The 16,976-nt window shown below is 54.2% G+C and overlaps 1 protein-coding gene across 1 annotated transcript in view; it reads right to left on the minus strand.

Annotated features, from left to right (window-relative positions):
* GABBR2 (gamma-aminobutyric acid type B receptor subunit 2) overlaps window positions 1-14,780 on the minus strand; it is a 355,033-nt gene extending 340,253 nt beyond the window's left edge. The window contains exon 1 of the mRNA XM_077912663.1: window positions 14,439-14,780. Coding sequence (XP_077768789.1) covers window positions 14,439-14,765 — 327 coding nt within the window. The 5' untranslated portion in view covers window positions 14,766-14,780. The remainder of the gene's footprint in view (window positions 1-14,438) is intronic.
* Between the last annotated feature and the right edge of the window lie 2,196 nt (window positions 14,781-16,976).

A 16,976-nucleotide genomic window follows, 5' to 3' on the forward strand; every position in this document is an offset into this window, starting at 1 on the left:
TGAAACCAGGGCAGGATCCTGTCCCCTGAGGGGGTCAACCCTGGGATAGGGGAGTGCCAGAGGCTGTGCCAGGGCCTAGATGGAAACTGGGGGCTGCTGTTCTCAACACCCAGCACCTTCAGTTTGCATTTAACCACACAGCCACAGTCCCAAGGGAGGAGGGATTCCAGCATCAGCTCCTCCAGAGCACACTGCCCTCAACACCCCACACCCCCACTCCAAGCAAACGTCCTCCTGGGAGCTCTTTTGGCCCCTTCCTGCAGCGGACCCTGCTCAGGGCTCTGGCACTCCTCAGCCACTCTACCAGTGTCAAGCCCCAGGGAGAGAGAGTCAGTCTCATTCCTCTTGCTTCCAGAGGCCCCTGTGTCCTTCAGACAGCACCCTTGAAGCTTCCTAATGGTGGGGGGGGGGGGGCTTCTAGAATGTCATCTGAATACACAGCCAGCCCTTCCTCCAGTGGGAGCCACATCCCTGCCACCCCCAACTGTAAGCCCTTGGCTTTCTCAGTATGCAGTGACGGCCATCTGAGGGACTCAAGCCACAACACAACAGAGGGCCTCACCCTTGGAAGCCAGAACCACAGCCCCTCTCAGAGGCCAGTCCCATGACTCTCTGCCCTGACCATTCACCAGGACACAGGTGTGTCACATTCCCACTGGGTCCTCACTCTGTAGAACACCCACTAGGCAGCAGATCCACAAACTTCTATTCAGTTCCCAAAACAACACTGGTTATCTGCTAAAAACCTCTACGTCACACATCAGAGAAGGGAGGCTCAAGAGAAGGGGCCACCCAAGGTCACCCAGCAGGGCACTGGGTTGGACCTGGCCTCTCTGGCTGAAAGACCAAGCTCTTTCTGAGCCACTTCGCCTTCCTGGGTGCACATGTGAAAGCATGCAGCACAGTGCCAGCGCACGGTGGGACCTCAATAAGGATGTGTCACTTGGTTTTCGCCACCATAGAGCCACAAGACTAGAATCAGGGCCAAGCGAGGCCGTTGCTCCCAGAGGATCGTGAGGAGCTGGAGCAATGGCGACCGGTGGTCTAAAGACCCAGCTTTCATAAGAACCTATAGGATGTGGGCAGCCCGGGTGGCTCAGCGGTTTAGCGCCGCCTTCGGCCCGGGGCATGATCCTGGAGACCTGGGATCGGGTCCCACGTCGGGTTTCCTGCATGAAGCCTGCTTCCCCCTCTGCCTTTGTCTCTGCCTCTCTCTCTCTCCTCTCTGTGTATTCTCATGAATAAATAAATTAATTTAAAAAAAAAAGAATCTATAGGATTTGGTAGCTGGGGGCTACTGGGACCCCCAAGTCACACTCATCTCCACACTGCCTAGCCCAGGACTCTTGAGGTACAAACCAAATACCTGTAAACCTGCTGGGGAGAGCCAAGGCTCCTCTGGAGAAAATACATACTATTAGCGCAGCGCATTGGGCATCCCAGCCACCCAGCCACCCAGTCCTGCGTGCTGCCGATTGGCCAGATCTGCCATTTCAGATCTCAAGGTGGTGTGCCAGGCTTCACCCCAGCCTCCAAACTTGCAATGTCCTCCCTCATTGGAGAGCTGAGCCCCCACTGTTGAATTGAACCCCAAATCACTTCTTACAGCAGACACCCTCGCTCACTCTCACACCCCCAAATTTCTACCCCATATCTATCCTTGTTAGATAGTTTGGCTGTGGATGGTCTTGGGTCTGACACGTGTCAAAGATGGGTGGCTGGATTTCTGATGACCAACGACATCCGACAGTTGAGAGGAAGACGTGTTAACTACCTCTTGTTCTAGACGCTTCTGTAAGAGCACCAGCAAGGGCCAGAAAACCTCAGCGCCCTCTGTATATCCGCTCACACACTGTTATAATCTAATACTATGCCTTCCTTCTTTATTAGGAAGTTGAATGAATCACCCCTGTGAACAACATCTCAATGTCTTTTATAAAGATGTTATTGGAAACAGCCAAAGGCCCTGAGAGAACAACCCAGAATTAATTACTCTTTGTGCTTAGTTTCAGGCGTATCATATATCTGTACCTCTTTACAACTTTTGTAAACACTTTCACATTTATCTATTCCTCTTCGCCTCTCTTCCTCATTCTCTTCCCCCTGCCCCCATCAATGATCTCTACAATAACTCCATGGAGAAACAGGGCAGGCATCAGTATTATCCCCATTTTATAGATGATAAAACTTAGGTATAGAAAAGCTGAATGACTAGTTCAAGGTCCTCCACCACTGAGTATCAGAGACGGGCCATCTGTGTGGAGCGCAGAGCTCTTCCCACTGACCTGCCCTGCCCTCTAAGCTAAAAGCTGTGTCCTGAGCCTAAAGGGAAATGTGTCTCATCACATAGGAACACCAGGATGTTTCTCTCTTGCCTTCAACTGCGGTATTCAATTGAAGCAATCCATTCCTCATAGATGTCTGATAACATCTTCTCCCTCTGCTCCATTTAGAGGTGTGGTTGTATTTTATCCAAAAGTGTTATATTTTACATTGTTTAGCACCAAACATTTCTCATGCAAGAAATGTTTGCTAAGCACTTTCAATGTGCCAGGGGCCATCCTAGGTGCTTGGACACAAAGGCCTTCATCCACTCACAGATATTACCAAGTGCCTGCAGGCTCTGTGCTGGGCACTGGCACATGGCAGGTGCCAAACATATGACATGCTGGTCTCCGTGGGCTGGCCCAGCTTTCAGCCAGCTGAGGTGATGGACAATAGCTAGCAGTGACAACACAGAGCTATGAGGGCCTCACCAGGAACAGCAGCCTGGCCCCAAGGGCCAGGGAAGTTCACCACTGAGCTCTCACTATGTGTCAAATCATCCCAGGAATGAATGGTGTTGGAAACAATGACAGAGGATACCCATCGGGTAAGGCTTACACACAGATCACACTTTTCATGGGCTTCAGACATACTTCCCCCGCAAATGCGATGACATAGCATTTTACATGTTCACATACATCATAATAAAATGACAGTAAAATCTAGTGAGTGCCTACTCACGTGCCCTGTGTGCTCAGTGCTTTACATGAATGTTCTATATCAACCTTCAAAAGAACCTCCGGAGACAGTGGCATCCCCATTCCACAGAGGACAACCAAGGCTCAGCAAGGGGAGGGGGGAGGCTGGGTTGAGAGGCAGCACACGCATATGCATTGTCTGATTCCTAACTTTATAGTCTTTCCACAGTGCCCAGCTGACTCCTCGACACCGCATGGGCACTGGAAAACACACTGCAAGACATTATAAACATGTAGACAGCCTCAGAATGCTTCAGCTCTCACCCATTCACCCCCTAAATATCTACCAAGCACAAACTGTGTGCCAGGAACTGTGCTGGGCTCAGTGGGGAGCTAACACCTAGCTATTCCTGCACTTACGAGTTCATGGTCCCCCACAGGAACACAGAAGACCAAGAGGGATCAAAGAGTCCAACAAACGTCAAACTGCAATTGTGGAAAGCCCTAGAAAGGAAAGGTTCGTGGTTCTCAGAGAAAACAATTCTTCCCAATCAGAGAGGATAGACAAAGCCCTCTTGAGCTGCTATCTAACAGAGGTGGCAAAAGTGTTCCAGACAGTGGAAAAGCTTGTGCAAAGGCCCTGTGCGGGGTGGGGGGGTGGGGGGGAGCACTCACCTGAGAAACAGCAAGGACCGTGTGTCTCGGCCCAGAGTAGGAAGGGAGAGCATGCAGCACCAAAGCTGGGGAGTGGGAAGGGCAGACTCTCAGGGCCTCCAGGCCACCACGAAAAGTTACTACCCCCAGATCAAGGGTGAGACCCTGCAGGGTGTCAGGCAGGGAGGCCACCTGATTGAGTGCTGGGCCAGTGGTCCTAACGGTCCTCTGTACCTGGGGGACAGCCCCCGCCCCCACCCCTGGCCTGTCCCCTCACCCTTCTCATGCTGCGAGGCAACGATGACAGGCCACCTTGCTGCATGCCTTCAAGAGCACAGCTGTTGTGGGTTCATCTCCACACACCCCATAACCAGCCCCAGGCCTGGCACTGAGCTACAAGTACAAAGGAAGCACCACAGCTGCCTTCGAGGTAATCCAGGAGAGACACATACAGACACAAACACTGACACCCCAAGGAAACACCACAGGAGGTGACAAGCTCCGCAGGTGCAAGGGGAGCAGAAAGTGGGTCTGTGTGAGCCAGGTGTGTAGACAGACGTGCTAAAAGTGAGGAGAGAGTGCGGCGCTGGCTGCGTGTGACTGAGTGGGTGGACAGGGAAATGGGGCTGCGTTAGAGGGAGAGACGAGCGGCTCCGTGAAGTTCACAAAATAAAATAAAAAAAGCATCAGCTACTGACAACACATGCCCCTATGGGAGGAAGGTAAGAAACGACAAGAGGATGCCACTCACCGGGTGCTTATGCACAGGACGTCAAAGTCAAACCGTCCAGATTAAAATCCCAACTCACCACCTGGGTGACCATCATGTCACGTGACCCCGCCAAGCCTCACCTGCAAACCGCGGGCTCTGATGGCACCTACCCCACCAAGCTGTTGAGAAGATTACATGAGTGAACCCTGCAGAAACGTCCTGCAAAAGCCACACGGACCACCCCGGGCTGAGCCTGGGATACAGATAAGTTCTAGCTGCTGCTGTGGTCTCGTCTCCTTCACCTGCGCACTTGCAACTCAACATTTCCATTCTCTTTCCCTTCTTCTTTAACAAGATGAGGAGCTCTCCAAAGGCTTTCTGTTTCAGGGATTCACAGAGTCCTTCCTGCAAGGAGCTCAGAGGGTTCCCTCGGGCCACTGTGTGACAGAGGAGCCAATTCTCCTATCAAAGTCAAGGCCCTCTGGGCCAGCCTAGGTGGGAGCTCTGAGGAGCCTAGGTGTATGCCCTGGAGTGGGCTTCCGGGTCCCTGCCTGCCAGTGAAATCCCTGAAACAATTCTGGGCATTCTCAGAAAAGCTTCAGTGAATGGGTAGTTCTAGAAACAAAGTGATTTGGATAATATAGTGATTATTATAAGGGTGGCTGTTGCTTTCAAAATCAGTTCCCTCTGAACAAAGTCAAGTGGATCATAAGCAGAGTGTGAAAATATCATTTTCTCTCTGCCACCTCCTGACCCTGCGCCATGAGAGCAGCAATAATGCATCACTCCACAAAGTCTTTCTTTGGCTAGATTTTATCTGAATGGTGACTGATGATGTCCTTGCCAAGTGGCAGGAGAGGGGTCTGCTTCAGCCAGCAGCTGTGGAACGTGGGCACTGATGAAGACAGATGAATCCATTTACTCAGTACTTTGGATCTACCACTAATTTTCTAGATGACAATGACACTTCATCCTTCCAGCAATGTAGACTGTTCAAAAAGACTGGAAAAGTAGAAAATTGCAAAAGAATTCCCCTACTGGCCCCAAAAGGTGTCACAAGGTTCATGCTCCTTAGTCAAGCAAGAATGCTCAGATGCCCCAAGCTCAGCTCATAACTGATTTACTCTTATTTTGCATATGATTCCAATAACCTTGGTTATCTGATTTGGGGTCCAGACCAAAACCAGATCAGGGAGATGGTCACCTCTAGGCTGAGTCTACCCAGTTCCTAGGTCAGTCTTGACCATGGAAGGATAAAGAGCAGAAGCTTCCAGCCCAGGAGCAGGGAGCATGGGCTAAGTCTTGCCATTCAGAGGATCCCCAGGGACCTCTTCATTCACTATACCCAGACCTGCCACTAGACCACCTGGCTCACCAAGGCTGATGACTTGGCTTCATTCTGGCAATTTCTACCAGGACTGGAGCCCAGTCCAGCCTCTGTTGGCTCTCATGTTCCCTGGAGGTGGGAATGGGATATCACAACCTGATTCCTACACCCACCAACTGCTGGCTTAGAGGACTGTTCCAATAAACCGATCTAAAACCGTAACAGTTCGCAGATGCTGGAAAGTATTTATTTCCTAGGTTTTAACGTATCTTGGAAGATGCCGTGTATGTTCATCGGGGGAGAGAAGAATGACACCAGCTTTGCACATAATCTTCTATTGGAACACCCGACAAGTAACCTTTTCCCTTTGTGCTCCACAATTATAGGGACCCTGAAAGTACCAAATAGCAAAAACCCACACGAACAAATGAAGAACAAGCAGGAAGCTCACCCCACTTGTCTTGGCATACAGAACATCTCCTCGATTTATTAAAACTATGCCCATTAATCCTCTTAGAACCAGAGAGCCGGATTCCAAGCTTTTAGATATATTTGTTTGTTCAAGAAATACTCATTGAGCTCCTGCTCTGTGCCTGGCCCTGAGATAGTGCCTAGAGGACCACAAGGGAGCCAGACACACTCAGCACCTGCTCTCACAATGCTTACAACAGAGCAGAGATCCTCAAGCCATGCTGCAATTCTCAGAGAGAAGCAGGGACTTCCTGTGGTCTTAACAACTAATCTAGCACCAGAACCCAGACCGCCAACCCCGGGTGGGGCTCACACTCCCATGGTTCCAGCCTGGTACACCTGCTTGTTCCTAGAAAGGTACAGAGACAAAGGCATCTCACCAGCCTCCCTGGGCATCGTTACATAAGCATAGAGAATAAGAATGAAATAAAGGAGCAAACGGATACAGATGTTCATCGGGTGAACTACGTCACTTAATTTTCTGACCTTCCTACAATCAAAATAAATCATCAAAAAAGCTAGCAACAAGGAGCCACTTACATTCACAACCAAACATAGGGACTGACCAAACAGGTGCCTCCAGAAGGGGGTCGCCTTCCCCGGCATCCTCCTCTGACCCCTACCACGGTTGACTCACACTATGTGCGAGGGTTTCTGTCTGCCTGTTTTGTCCACCTGTTTAGATTGTGAGCTCCTCGAGGGCAAGTTTCGTGTCCTGTCCACTTCTGTGTCAGAGCCTAGACAGGGCCTGGTAGAAAGTTCTATCAATGAGGGTACATCCCACTAGGGAACTGAGGCAGAAGCAGGTAGCGTCTGCAGCAGCCACGTAGGTGGGCGGGTCAGATCTCCTCTGCAGGCAGGACCTACAGGAGGAGGGGGGTCAGCGGATGGCCTTCGCTGCAGTTTCAACCCTGCCACCATATTTAATTCTGCTAAGGACACAAGCTCCCAGGCAGCCTGTGGTCAGTGACTGAGTTGGGCAGGGATTCTAATGTCTGGCTCTTTCGGTCCCAGGCAGGACGTCTCTATGGGCAGACTTTGCTCCAGAGCAGTCCACTGCCTGGCCCAGACTTGCTGAGCCTCTTCCTACCCATCTCTCCTTCCCCCTCCTTTCACAGCTATCATCAGCACAGTGTCATGGGCTGAGCGTCTCCCCACCTCCTCCTGTATCGTTCACGGGCATCACCTCCCAGAGCTCTTGTACTTCTAAAACCATCTTGGCATTTACTTCCTGAAGGACCCAGAACAAGTCCACATGGCATCCACATGCTCCCCTACCCTCCTCTGAAGTTAGCTTGACCCGTGACTATTTCCAGTCAATGGAATATGAGTAGAAATAATGCATGAGTCACTTCCAAGTAAAGATCGTTAAAAATCCAGTATGCCTTCCCCAGGGAGTCCTCCCCACTCCCATCTTCTTGAGGTCACAAGATGGGAGAGTCACACCCAAAGTCTGCCTGGATCCTTATGTTCCCACTTGGAGGAGAGCCAGGAGCACTTCTGACACATTCTGGACTTTGGACAACAGATAAATAAATTTGATTATTTAGGCAACAGAGATTGCGGGACTTGTTTGTCAATGCAGCAGGGCCTTGTTCACCCTGACTGACAAGACATGTATCCTACGCACGTATGTGTTTAGCACCTCTGCTTTCATGGCTCTCTTACCCTTCAGACTTGCTCACTGACCTGCTGAGACCATAAATCTCTGCATGAAGAGGCTGATGTTACCCTGTGTCCTTGAGAGGGTAGGCCAAACACAGGAAGAAGCCCCCGTCAAAGACAGAGTTAACAAGTTAAACTCTTAGCCCAATACCTAGTGCTAAACAGGCCCTAGCATGTTATTCCACCCACCGCCCCCATGGGCAGCTGGTGAGGTCTGGGGAATGGGCTGGGGGCTGCCATGGCCAAGGGCACTTGCCCTCACACTGGGAAGCACGGGGTTGATTTCAGCTACAGCCTGTCCATCAACTTAATCCTGATAGGTGGGATCACCTAAATCCCGTGGTAATGGGGGTGGGGGTGAAGACCCCAGAGAGATGATCTGGACAAACTGGTGGGATGCTAATTCAGAAAGGAGACTGGAATTTGCTTGCTCACAGTGCAGTTCAGCAGACGCTCACTCCCTGATACCCTGCCCTCACGGACCTAAAGTCTGGTGGGAGAGAAAGAGAGCAATATGCTAGGATCCATGGCAGAAGGGAAGATGTGCTGCTGGGGTCCCCTTCCTCCAGCACCCCTCTCGGCAACGTGCTGTTGGCGGACAAGAGTACAGATAACACCGCTTTCCATTTGCATCCTGTTGTGAGGTTCCACATCCAAGATATTTATTCCTTATTACAACCCTGTGAGGTCAGCATAATGGTCCCCACACAGGACAAGAATAATGACAACGGTGACAATATAGCGGCAAATATTTACACTGGGAGTGTACCAAGCACTGACTTGATTACTTGATCAGGGAGGTCTCATTTTGTTAGCCCCATTTTACAGATGACGAAACGGAGGCAAAGCGCATTGCCCCGGGTCACCAAGCAGGTAAGTGGTACCCAACAGGGAACCACTGGTCTCCTGACATACTGAGGAGCTCATCTTGGGGAGCGGAAGGGTCTGGAGAGGGTGTATGCCATTCTGTGCCCACCTCACCTCCACTGGGCACTCTCTCCTCGTGCCCCCACCATGCAGTGCCTGGACTCGGTGACTCTTGCCTGCCAGATCCACCCCCTGAATCCCCATGGGGCCCTCTCTGTTGCCCGTCCCGCCCCGTCCGGTCTCAGCAATGCCCATTCTCCTGCACATCCTCTCCCACGGCCTCTCCACCTCTGTTCAAGCCTCAGCATCTGTCCTTCAACTGCTGGAGTAGCTTCCTGGCTTCTCAGTCTCCAGGCTCATCAGTCTACCACCTAGGCTCTGCATTCCCACTGGCCCTGATCATATCACAGCCACGTCCAAACCCGCCACCCACACACGGCTCCTCATGGTTCCAGAATAAAGTCCAACCTTCTCTGCATGTGATTCAAGGCCTTCCACACCCACCAACAGACTACCTACCCCTCCACAAGCCCTGCACTCCGGAGAAAACCTAACAAGTCATGCTCCCCAAATACACCTCACACACTTTGTCTCTTCCACCCTTTGATCTTGGGGCCCCTTCCTGGGATCCAACCTCCATCTCCCTGAGTCCCTGCTTCTCCGTGTCAACATGATATTGGCCCTTTCAGGCCCATTTTGTTTTCTCTCCTCCAGGAGGCCTCTCCTGACCTAGATATGATCTCTTTCTCTTAACGCCTGTGCCATCCCTGGTCTCTTTCTTGAATGCAGCATCTCCCAAGGGCCTGTCTTTGTGGATATCTGTGAGCAGATGCTCCTGGCATCCACACCTTCAACAGCCTCAGACGTCCTTCGACCATCGACCTCTTCCTCACTCTCTACTCATGTGGTTGGGCAGGGCTGACCTCCCTGCCCTCTCCCTCCGTGAAAGGCTGGCTGATGTCCCAGACCACCAGCGTCACATGATGGGCTCAGGGGGTGGACACATGACCCAATTCAAGCCAACAAGAGCTGAGTTTGGGACTTCTGCTGCAACATTTGGGAAAGAAACACTCTTCTTACTGGAGTTTCTAAACTGGGAGTGTGTAAATTTGCAGCTGGTAGGGGCCATCTGTGCTACCACATGGGTAGAGCCTGCCTGTGAGTGGAGCCAAACAGAGGAAATGAGAGCCAAGAGACAGAGAGAGACATTTTTTAAGATATCCTTTCAGTCCCTGGATTCAGCCATGCCTGAAGACAGCCCACTCTAGGATTTTTCAGGCACATGGCCCAGTTAAAGTGGGGTTTCTATCACTTAGAGTGAGTCCTAAGCAATACACTTCCTAAGGGCCAGGTACCATACTGGGCAGTAGGGCTATAACCACAGAGAAGAGGTAACCTGACCCTAAAAGGGCTCATTCTCTTTCTTTTTACTTCTAAGAAGGGCTGTATTGAAACAGAATTCATATATCACAATATTCATTCTTTCAAAGTATATGATTCTACAGTTTTTGAATATTCAGAGAACCGTGCAGTCATCACCACAATCACTTCTATCTTAACTTGAAAACAGCAAATAGGTGCTTGTCCTGTTTTCATCCATGCACCAGCTCCTCCCTCAAACCCAAGGCTGGGTTTTATCCCCTTCTGCAGTACCAGTAACTGTAGTCAGTATTCAATTAATGCCTGCTGAGTTGTACTCAGACATCCTTGAAAAGCTCAGCCTCCATCCACCAGTTGTTTGGACCCTTTCTAAAGCACAGTGAATGAGAGGACAGATATTTGGCAAAGGTGCCCAAGGAAAGAACATGCTCGTCTATCACCATGTCTTCTCTGGATTTTCTCAGCTAGATCCTTGCATCAGGGTAGACTTCCTGAAAGGTGCACACCTAGAATGTGCTTCTTTGGCTCCCTGAACTTTCCCTAAGTTTGCCACATAATAATTTAAGTAGGAACAAGTGGGAAAACAAATCAATCCAACAAGAGGGAAATGACTTGATATTTATGGTACACCCCCCAGGACAGAATAGTATATGGCCACTCAAAATCATTTTTGCAATTGAGGACATGGGGAAGTACTCATAATGTTAATTTAATGAAACAAAGTATAAAAGGGCAAATAGAATAAGATCTCAAGTACATAATATAGTAAAAACTGGCAACTAGAAGGGAATAATGCTAATTATTAGGTGTAATTATCTTTGTATAGGTGGATTGTGAGCAATTATTATTTTTCTTCATGCTTCTCTCTAATTTTCCATTTTTCTAAAATGAAAAGTACTTTAATCAAATTGAAAAGCCAACATTATTTCTTAACTCATCCCTTAGCTATTATTTAATTTTCTTAATGTGGCTACCAAAGAATGAGAGATAGCCATGTGAAGAACATTCTGAATCTCCTGCAAAACTTGCTTAAAAAGGCTCTGTCCTTCAGGGTTTTTTAATCAAACATGTAAGTAGTTTCTTTTAGTAATTCTAAAACTAAATTTGGTAATTTAGTAAGTAATTAAGTAATCACCATTTCTACCTTTTTACCTTGACTGCCAGGAAGCTCAGACCTAAAATGTAATATGCACAATGGCAATAACCCAGCTTCTTGGTAATAGTAACTTTCATGCTTCTATGTGGTTTCTGATGCTTCTTTTTATTTGTATATTCAGTTCCTTGCTTGTGTTTTTATATACTCAACTCTACTTTGGAATACATAAAAAAGTATTTGTTGAAATGATTCTATCTACAGCAGAGAAAAGAGGTCCTAAGTAGCAGATGCTCTGTTGGGATGTTTCATTTTTATAAACACAGGCACAGAGTGGGCTTTGAACATTCTATTGCTATTCTAATTACACTAGGAGGGTCAACCTAGAGAAATTTGAGCAGGAAGCTCCTTTATTGAGGGAGGCTCTCCCACTGATCAGATTAACCCATTATTTGGTAAATCTTCATCTCTTTGAAGGCTGTGTGGACCAAGGTCCACCCTGGCTGCCCATAGCCTCTGGCCATTGACTGACAGTAAATGTCAGCAAAGCCAGCCAAAACCTATTCACCACATCCATCCTGTGTTCAAGTCTACAGACAACAAGTGACATGGCCAGGAAGTGATTAGTGAGTTCACACAATCCTCAAAGATGGCCCATCTGAATAAAACAGGCCCCAGACGCTCTAACACAGGCCCCAAACACCCTCCGGATCACTGTGGATCTTGCTGCAATTACCCACACCAGTCATTCCTTTACTTCGGCTCAGCAAAAAATACCTCTACTATGGGGATGGACCGCTTGAAAAAAAAAATCAAGTATTATATCACCTGGGTGTTCTCCCAAACATGACACCTCATGGCAGGAGATAACATATGTATTTGATTGTAAGCCAGAGTTCCTTTTTTCTGGCGATAACTTCACTGACCCTTTAGGAGACTTCAAAAGTGAGATCAACAAAATCAGCAGGCTTAATATTTAGCTGTGACCATTTTATCACACCTAAAGCTGCAAGGTCTTACTTGTGGATCCGTACCGGAGGAAAACGAAGGGAGGGAGGCAGGAAACATTTCTTTGGTGCTTCCAGCGTGCCAGACGGAGCCCTGGCTGCCGGGCCTGCCAGCTCACGGCATTCTCCACTCCGGGCCTGCTATCCCCGTGAGCATCACATCACCACCCTACTGAGTACATGCAACAACCCTACTCTCCCAGATTTGAGAATCTAGGCTGAGATAGATTCAATAACCCCACTCAAGGTCACCCATGGGGAAGATAACTGGTGTCTGAGCAGAACCCAGGGCCGATCCACCCATGCTCTGTGCCCCTTCACATGGATGGAGATGTTTCTCTGTTTGCATGGCACTGAGATCACCCCGTGCCCTCCTTCCTACTGCTTCCTGCAGATCCCCACCACCAGCGGAGAAGCCTTATCCTCCGGACTCCGGGCCTCTCACTCAGAGAGTCATCAAGACACACTTGAAAAATAAATGTAAAAGCTTCAACCCACACCCTGAAACCAAGCACCCAACCCTTTGCTGCCACAAACAAGCTAATGTGAAATCTCTTTCAGGGAAGCTTTCTAAAGGGAATAAATTGATGATGAAAACATTATGCAGTTGACAACATTTAGTGATGATGCAAGCAGGGCTGCCCTATCTACAAATGTTTCTGCCTCCAAAGAACTGGCTCTCTCCCGTCCCTTCCGAAAGAATCTGTATGGAGGCAACAGGGAAATCGTGCCCACAGGACATGCCTCCTTAGAACTGAGGTGCGCTGCGCATCTATGCGTGCCAGACAAGTACCCCGGAGAACTTGAAAGGCTCGGGCAAAGATGAAGGCGACGAGAATGTCATTCAGAAAGAATTCCCCAGCCCGGTTAGCTCTGCTCAGCCACCCAGATTGCATCCTCGCAGGGCAGAGGCAGCCTGCGCGCACCGCCACCAACTGCCACCCGTTCCTTCACCTTTTATTTACAGGGCAGAGCAGCCTGGTTCATCCGCGAAGGGGGGAGGTGGGGAATAAGATGCAATCCAGATTTCTGCTCTTTCTCAGAGGACAAAAAAAGGGGGGAGGCAGGCAGAGAAGGAGGCAGAGCCCCAGGCTGCACGGGCAGCGACGCCTCCTCTCTGAAGGGTGGGAGGAGGAGAGGCACCTGGGCTGGAGCAGAAGCTCCCCAGGAGCTCCGGGAGGACGGGGTCAGACCCAGCGCGCGGCCGGGCTGGCGCGGCGGGGAAGGCGCCAACGGAGCGCACTGCACGGGAAATCACTGCCCCCTTCAGGCCGCGCCTCGGACGCCTGGGCCGGAGCGCAGGGGCTCCCTCGGTCCGGGAAAACTCGCACACCCGACCTGGCGCGGCCGGCGATCGCTCGCCCAGGCCCCCTCGGCGCACCCCTGCAGCCGCTCCGCGCGGGGGCTTCAGCCGGAACCGGCCGCGGGCGCGGCGAGGGGGCTCGGGACGAAGCCCTGGGCTCCGCGGCTCCCCTCGGAGCAGGAGGCCGGGAGGGCCAGCCCGCGGCCGCGCTCCAAGTCCGCGCTTCGAGTCTGCGCCCGGAGAAACTGCTCCCGCGGCCGCGGAGCCCGCACACAGCGGCGCGGCCGGGCACCTCCGCGCGTCCGCAGCCAGACCAGCTCCGGGCGCTCCCTGAGCAACTAACCCGGGGGGGGGGGTCTCCCCATAAAATCGCTCCGGCTGCAGGCGGCAGCCTTTCCGAGCCGGCGGCCCCACACCTGCCCGCGCGCTGCGGGCTCCGAGCCGCCCGCGCGCACCACGCGCCCAGCCCTCCTGCGCGCTCCGGCCCCTCGGGGCCCCGAGCCCTCCGGACCTCCAAGCGCGGCCCGGCTCTCCCGGGAGCCCGCGGGCAGGCCACGGCCTCTCCAGCCCCGGGGGGCCCAGTTTCCAGCCAAGGCGCCCGCTCCTCCCACCCGGCAGCCCACAGCCCCTCCGGCGGGACCTGGCCGGGGGCAACCACGGCAGGCCTTCTGGAGGGTGCAGTCCCCACCGTCCGCGCTCCTTCTGCGGCCACGGGCAGCCCCCGTCCTCTATCCCCCACCGCACCCCCGTCCCCAGCGCACACATACAGGCACACAATCCCAGAGGAGGGAGATGCTCGGCAAATCTTGGTACCAGCTGTGCCAGGCGAGCCCGGAGGGACCCCGGGGTGAGCACTGGGCACCCGCCCGCGGCGCCCTCCTCGGCAGGCGCGGGCGGCTCACTCGGGGCTCTGCTCCAGGGCCGCAGCGTCCCTCGGAGGGCGCTCCCTCGCCCCCCGCCCCGCGGCCCCGACGGCGCGGGCGGCCGGCCGCTCACCTCGGTGTCGTAGAGCCGCAGGTCCAGGAAGTAGGGGCGCAGCAGCGACTCGTTGCGGATCTGCTCGATGGCCAGTTCCACGGCGGGGAGCACGCCGCGCCCGATGCTGCCCTTGGCCACCTCCTTGGTGAGCGGCATGAGGCCCATGATGGAGAGCGGCGGGCTGCTGGGCGGCGGCCGGGGGGCACCCCGCGCCCAGCCCCAGGCCCCGGGCGCCAGCGGCAGCAGCAGCGGCAGCAGCAGGAGCAGCAGCAGGCGCGCGGGCGGCGGCGGCGGCGGCGGCGGCGGCGGCGGCCCGGGCTGCCCGGAGCTCCGCGGGGAAGCCATGCCGCGCCGCGGGCTGCGGGCGCCGGCTCACTCGGCCCGCATGGCCTGGCCCGGCCCGCCGCCCCGCGCCAAGCTCTCCCCGCGGCGCCCGCGCAATGGCGCCGGCCCCGGCCCCGGCTCCGGCTCCGGCTCGGGCTCGGGCTCCGGCTCCGGCTCCTGCTCGCCTCCGAACGGCCGCGGCGGCGGCGGCGGCGGCGGCGCCCGTGACGGATCAATCACGCCGGGAAGGGGTGGGAGCGAGCGGAGCGCGGGAGGCGGGGAGCCGGAGAGCAAACGCCGAGAGGGGGGCCGGCGTCTTCGCGCGCGCCTCGCCCCGGCGCGGCCACCCCGAAGCAGGCCGCCCCCGCCCGCCCGCCCGCCCGCGTGCGCGCTCCGAGCCGCTCTCCCGCCGGGAGCTGCTCCGCGGCCGCCCCTGGAGCCCGGCCGGGGGGGGCGCGGGCGGCAGGAAACGCGGGAGGCGAAGGCGAGGCTGCTCGGCGGCGGCTCGAGCCGCCTCGGGGCCGGGGCCGGGGCCGGGGCCGGGGACGGGCCGTGCGCGCCGGGGAGGGGGAGGGGGAGGGGGGAGGGGGGAGGTGCTGGCGCAGGGGCGGGCGGGGAGGGAGGGCCGCCTTCCCGGCACACGCACACACGCGCCCCCTCCGCAGACCGCGGGGCACCTGCGCGCCCGGGGCCGGGGCCGGGGCCGGGGCCGGGGTCGGGCGGGGAGGACTGCGCGGGGCACACGCAGTGGCGGCCGCCGCTCCGCCGAGCTGGGGAGGTCTGGGGCGAGCGCGCCACGGAGGTGTCCTGGAGGCACCTGCCGCCCTCCGCTCCTCCGCTCTGCGCGGGTGTCCGGGGAGGCCCGCACTGAGCCCGAGGGGGCGCCCGAAGCTGCCGCCGGCGCTCGGCGCTCGAGCATTCCTTGCTGCCCGGCTGCCCGGCTGTCCGGAGCTGCGGGCCTCGACTGACAGCCCCCCACCCCCACTTTCCCCACCGGACTGAGAGAAAGAAGCCGTCCTCTGCCAACCCCAGAGGAGACCGGGGTCCCCACCTTGCGCGTGCTACCGCCCCCTCCGGGCATCTGACCTCCGCGCGTCCCCACTCCCAGAGGGCTCCGCCCTACAGTTCCCCTCTGGGTGGGAGCTCCCCCCAGCGCAGACCCGAGTCCCCTGGCTGGGCCCTCTCTTGGCCGGGTCGCGCGGGCTGCGCTGGCTAACCGTAGGCAGAGCAGCCCTGTGTGATCTGACCTAGCCCCTCCATGCTTGAAGAATAGAAATTGTGGGTCATCAAGATATAAAATCCCAAGGGGTGACTAATGAGGGGAGACCGCAGGACATCACATGAGAAAGCATCCTTGTGCTTCAGCCAACCGTTTTGGGCCACATCCGCGGCCTTGCCACAAGGATGGAAGTTCAACCTTCATCACCGAACATTTACTACGTGCCTTATAATGTCATCCTCACCACAGCCCCGTGAACTAAGCGCTGGGTTTGTCATCGTCACTTTACAGGTGAATACGGGTGAATACCTCAGAGAGGTTCCACTGCTTGTCCAAGTACACACAGCTACCAGGGTAGGACCGGAACCCAGAGCCAGCAGGAGGTCTGTACCTAGAACAGCAGGAGCCAGGATGGGGAACAACCTTCCCTATGGGAGGGGCACTGCTCTGACTTTCGGTTGTTCTGAGCCTCTGTTCTCTCAGTTATGTGGTGAAGGAGCTGAGCCACATCATGTCCACAGACTTGCTCTTCTGGAGCGAGGTAGAGGCAGCCCTGAATCCCAGGCTAGTTATCAGGAAGCATGAGGACAGAGAGGGCAGGCTAAGCCCAATCCTGGAGAGTGCCTTGGACAGCTCTAGGGAACCCAGGCCAAGAACTCCCTGTCCCAACTCCTCTTTCTAGGCTTCTGCACACATCACTCCTGAGCTCACTAAGCTGGAGGGTTTTTTACATGGGCAGAGCTCACCTGACCATCTCCCATGAACAAGACCAAAAGCGGTCCAGAGGACAAGGTAATCTCTTTTAGCTGGTATTCGCTTGACATCACAGCTGTCCTCTAGCCATCCACTTCTGGCATCTGCCCTTCCTCGACTTCTCAGTTCAGGTTTCTCAATGAGCATTTTCCCTTTTTTTCCCCCCCTTTTTTTCCCCCTTAGTCATTTGTGCTTTCCTTGTAAGCTGTGCCAATATGGAGTATTCACTGACACCTACATCTGGGAATAAGTTGAAAGCT

The sequence above is a fragment of the Canis aureus genome, chromosome 10, assembly GCF_053574225.1.
Source record: "Canis aureus isolate CA01 chromosome 10, VMU_Caureus_v.1.0, whole genome shotgun sequence".
NCBI classification, from domain to species: Eukaryota; Metazoa; Chordata; class Mammalia; order Carnivora; family Canidae; genus Canis; species Canis aureus.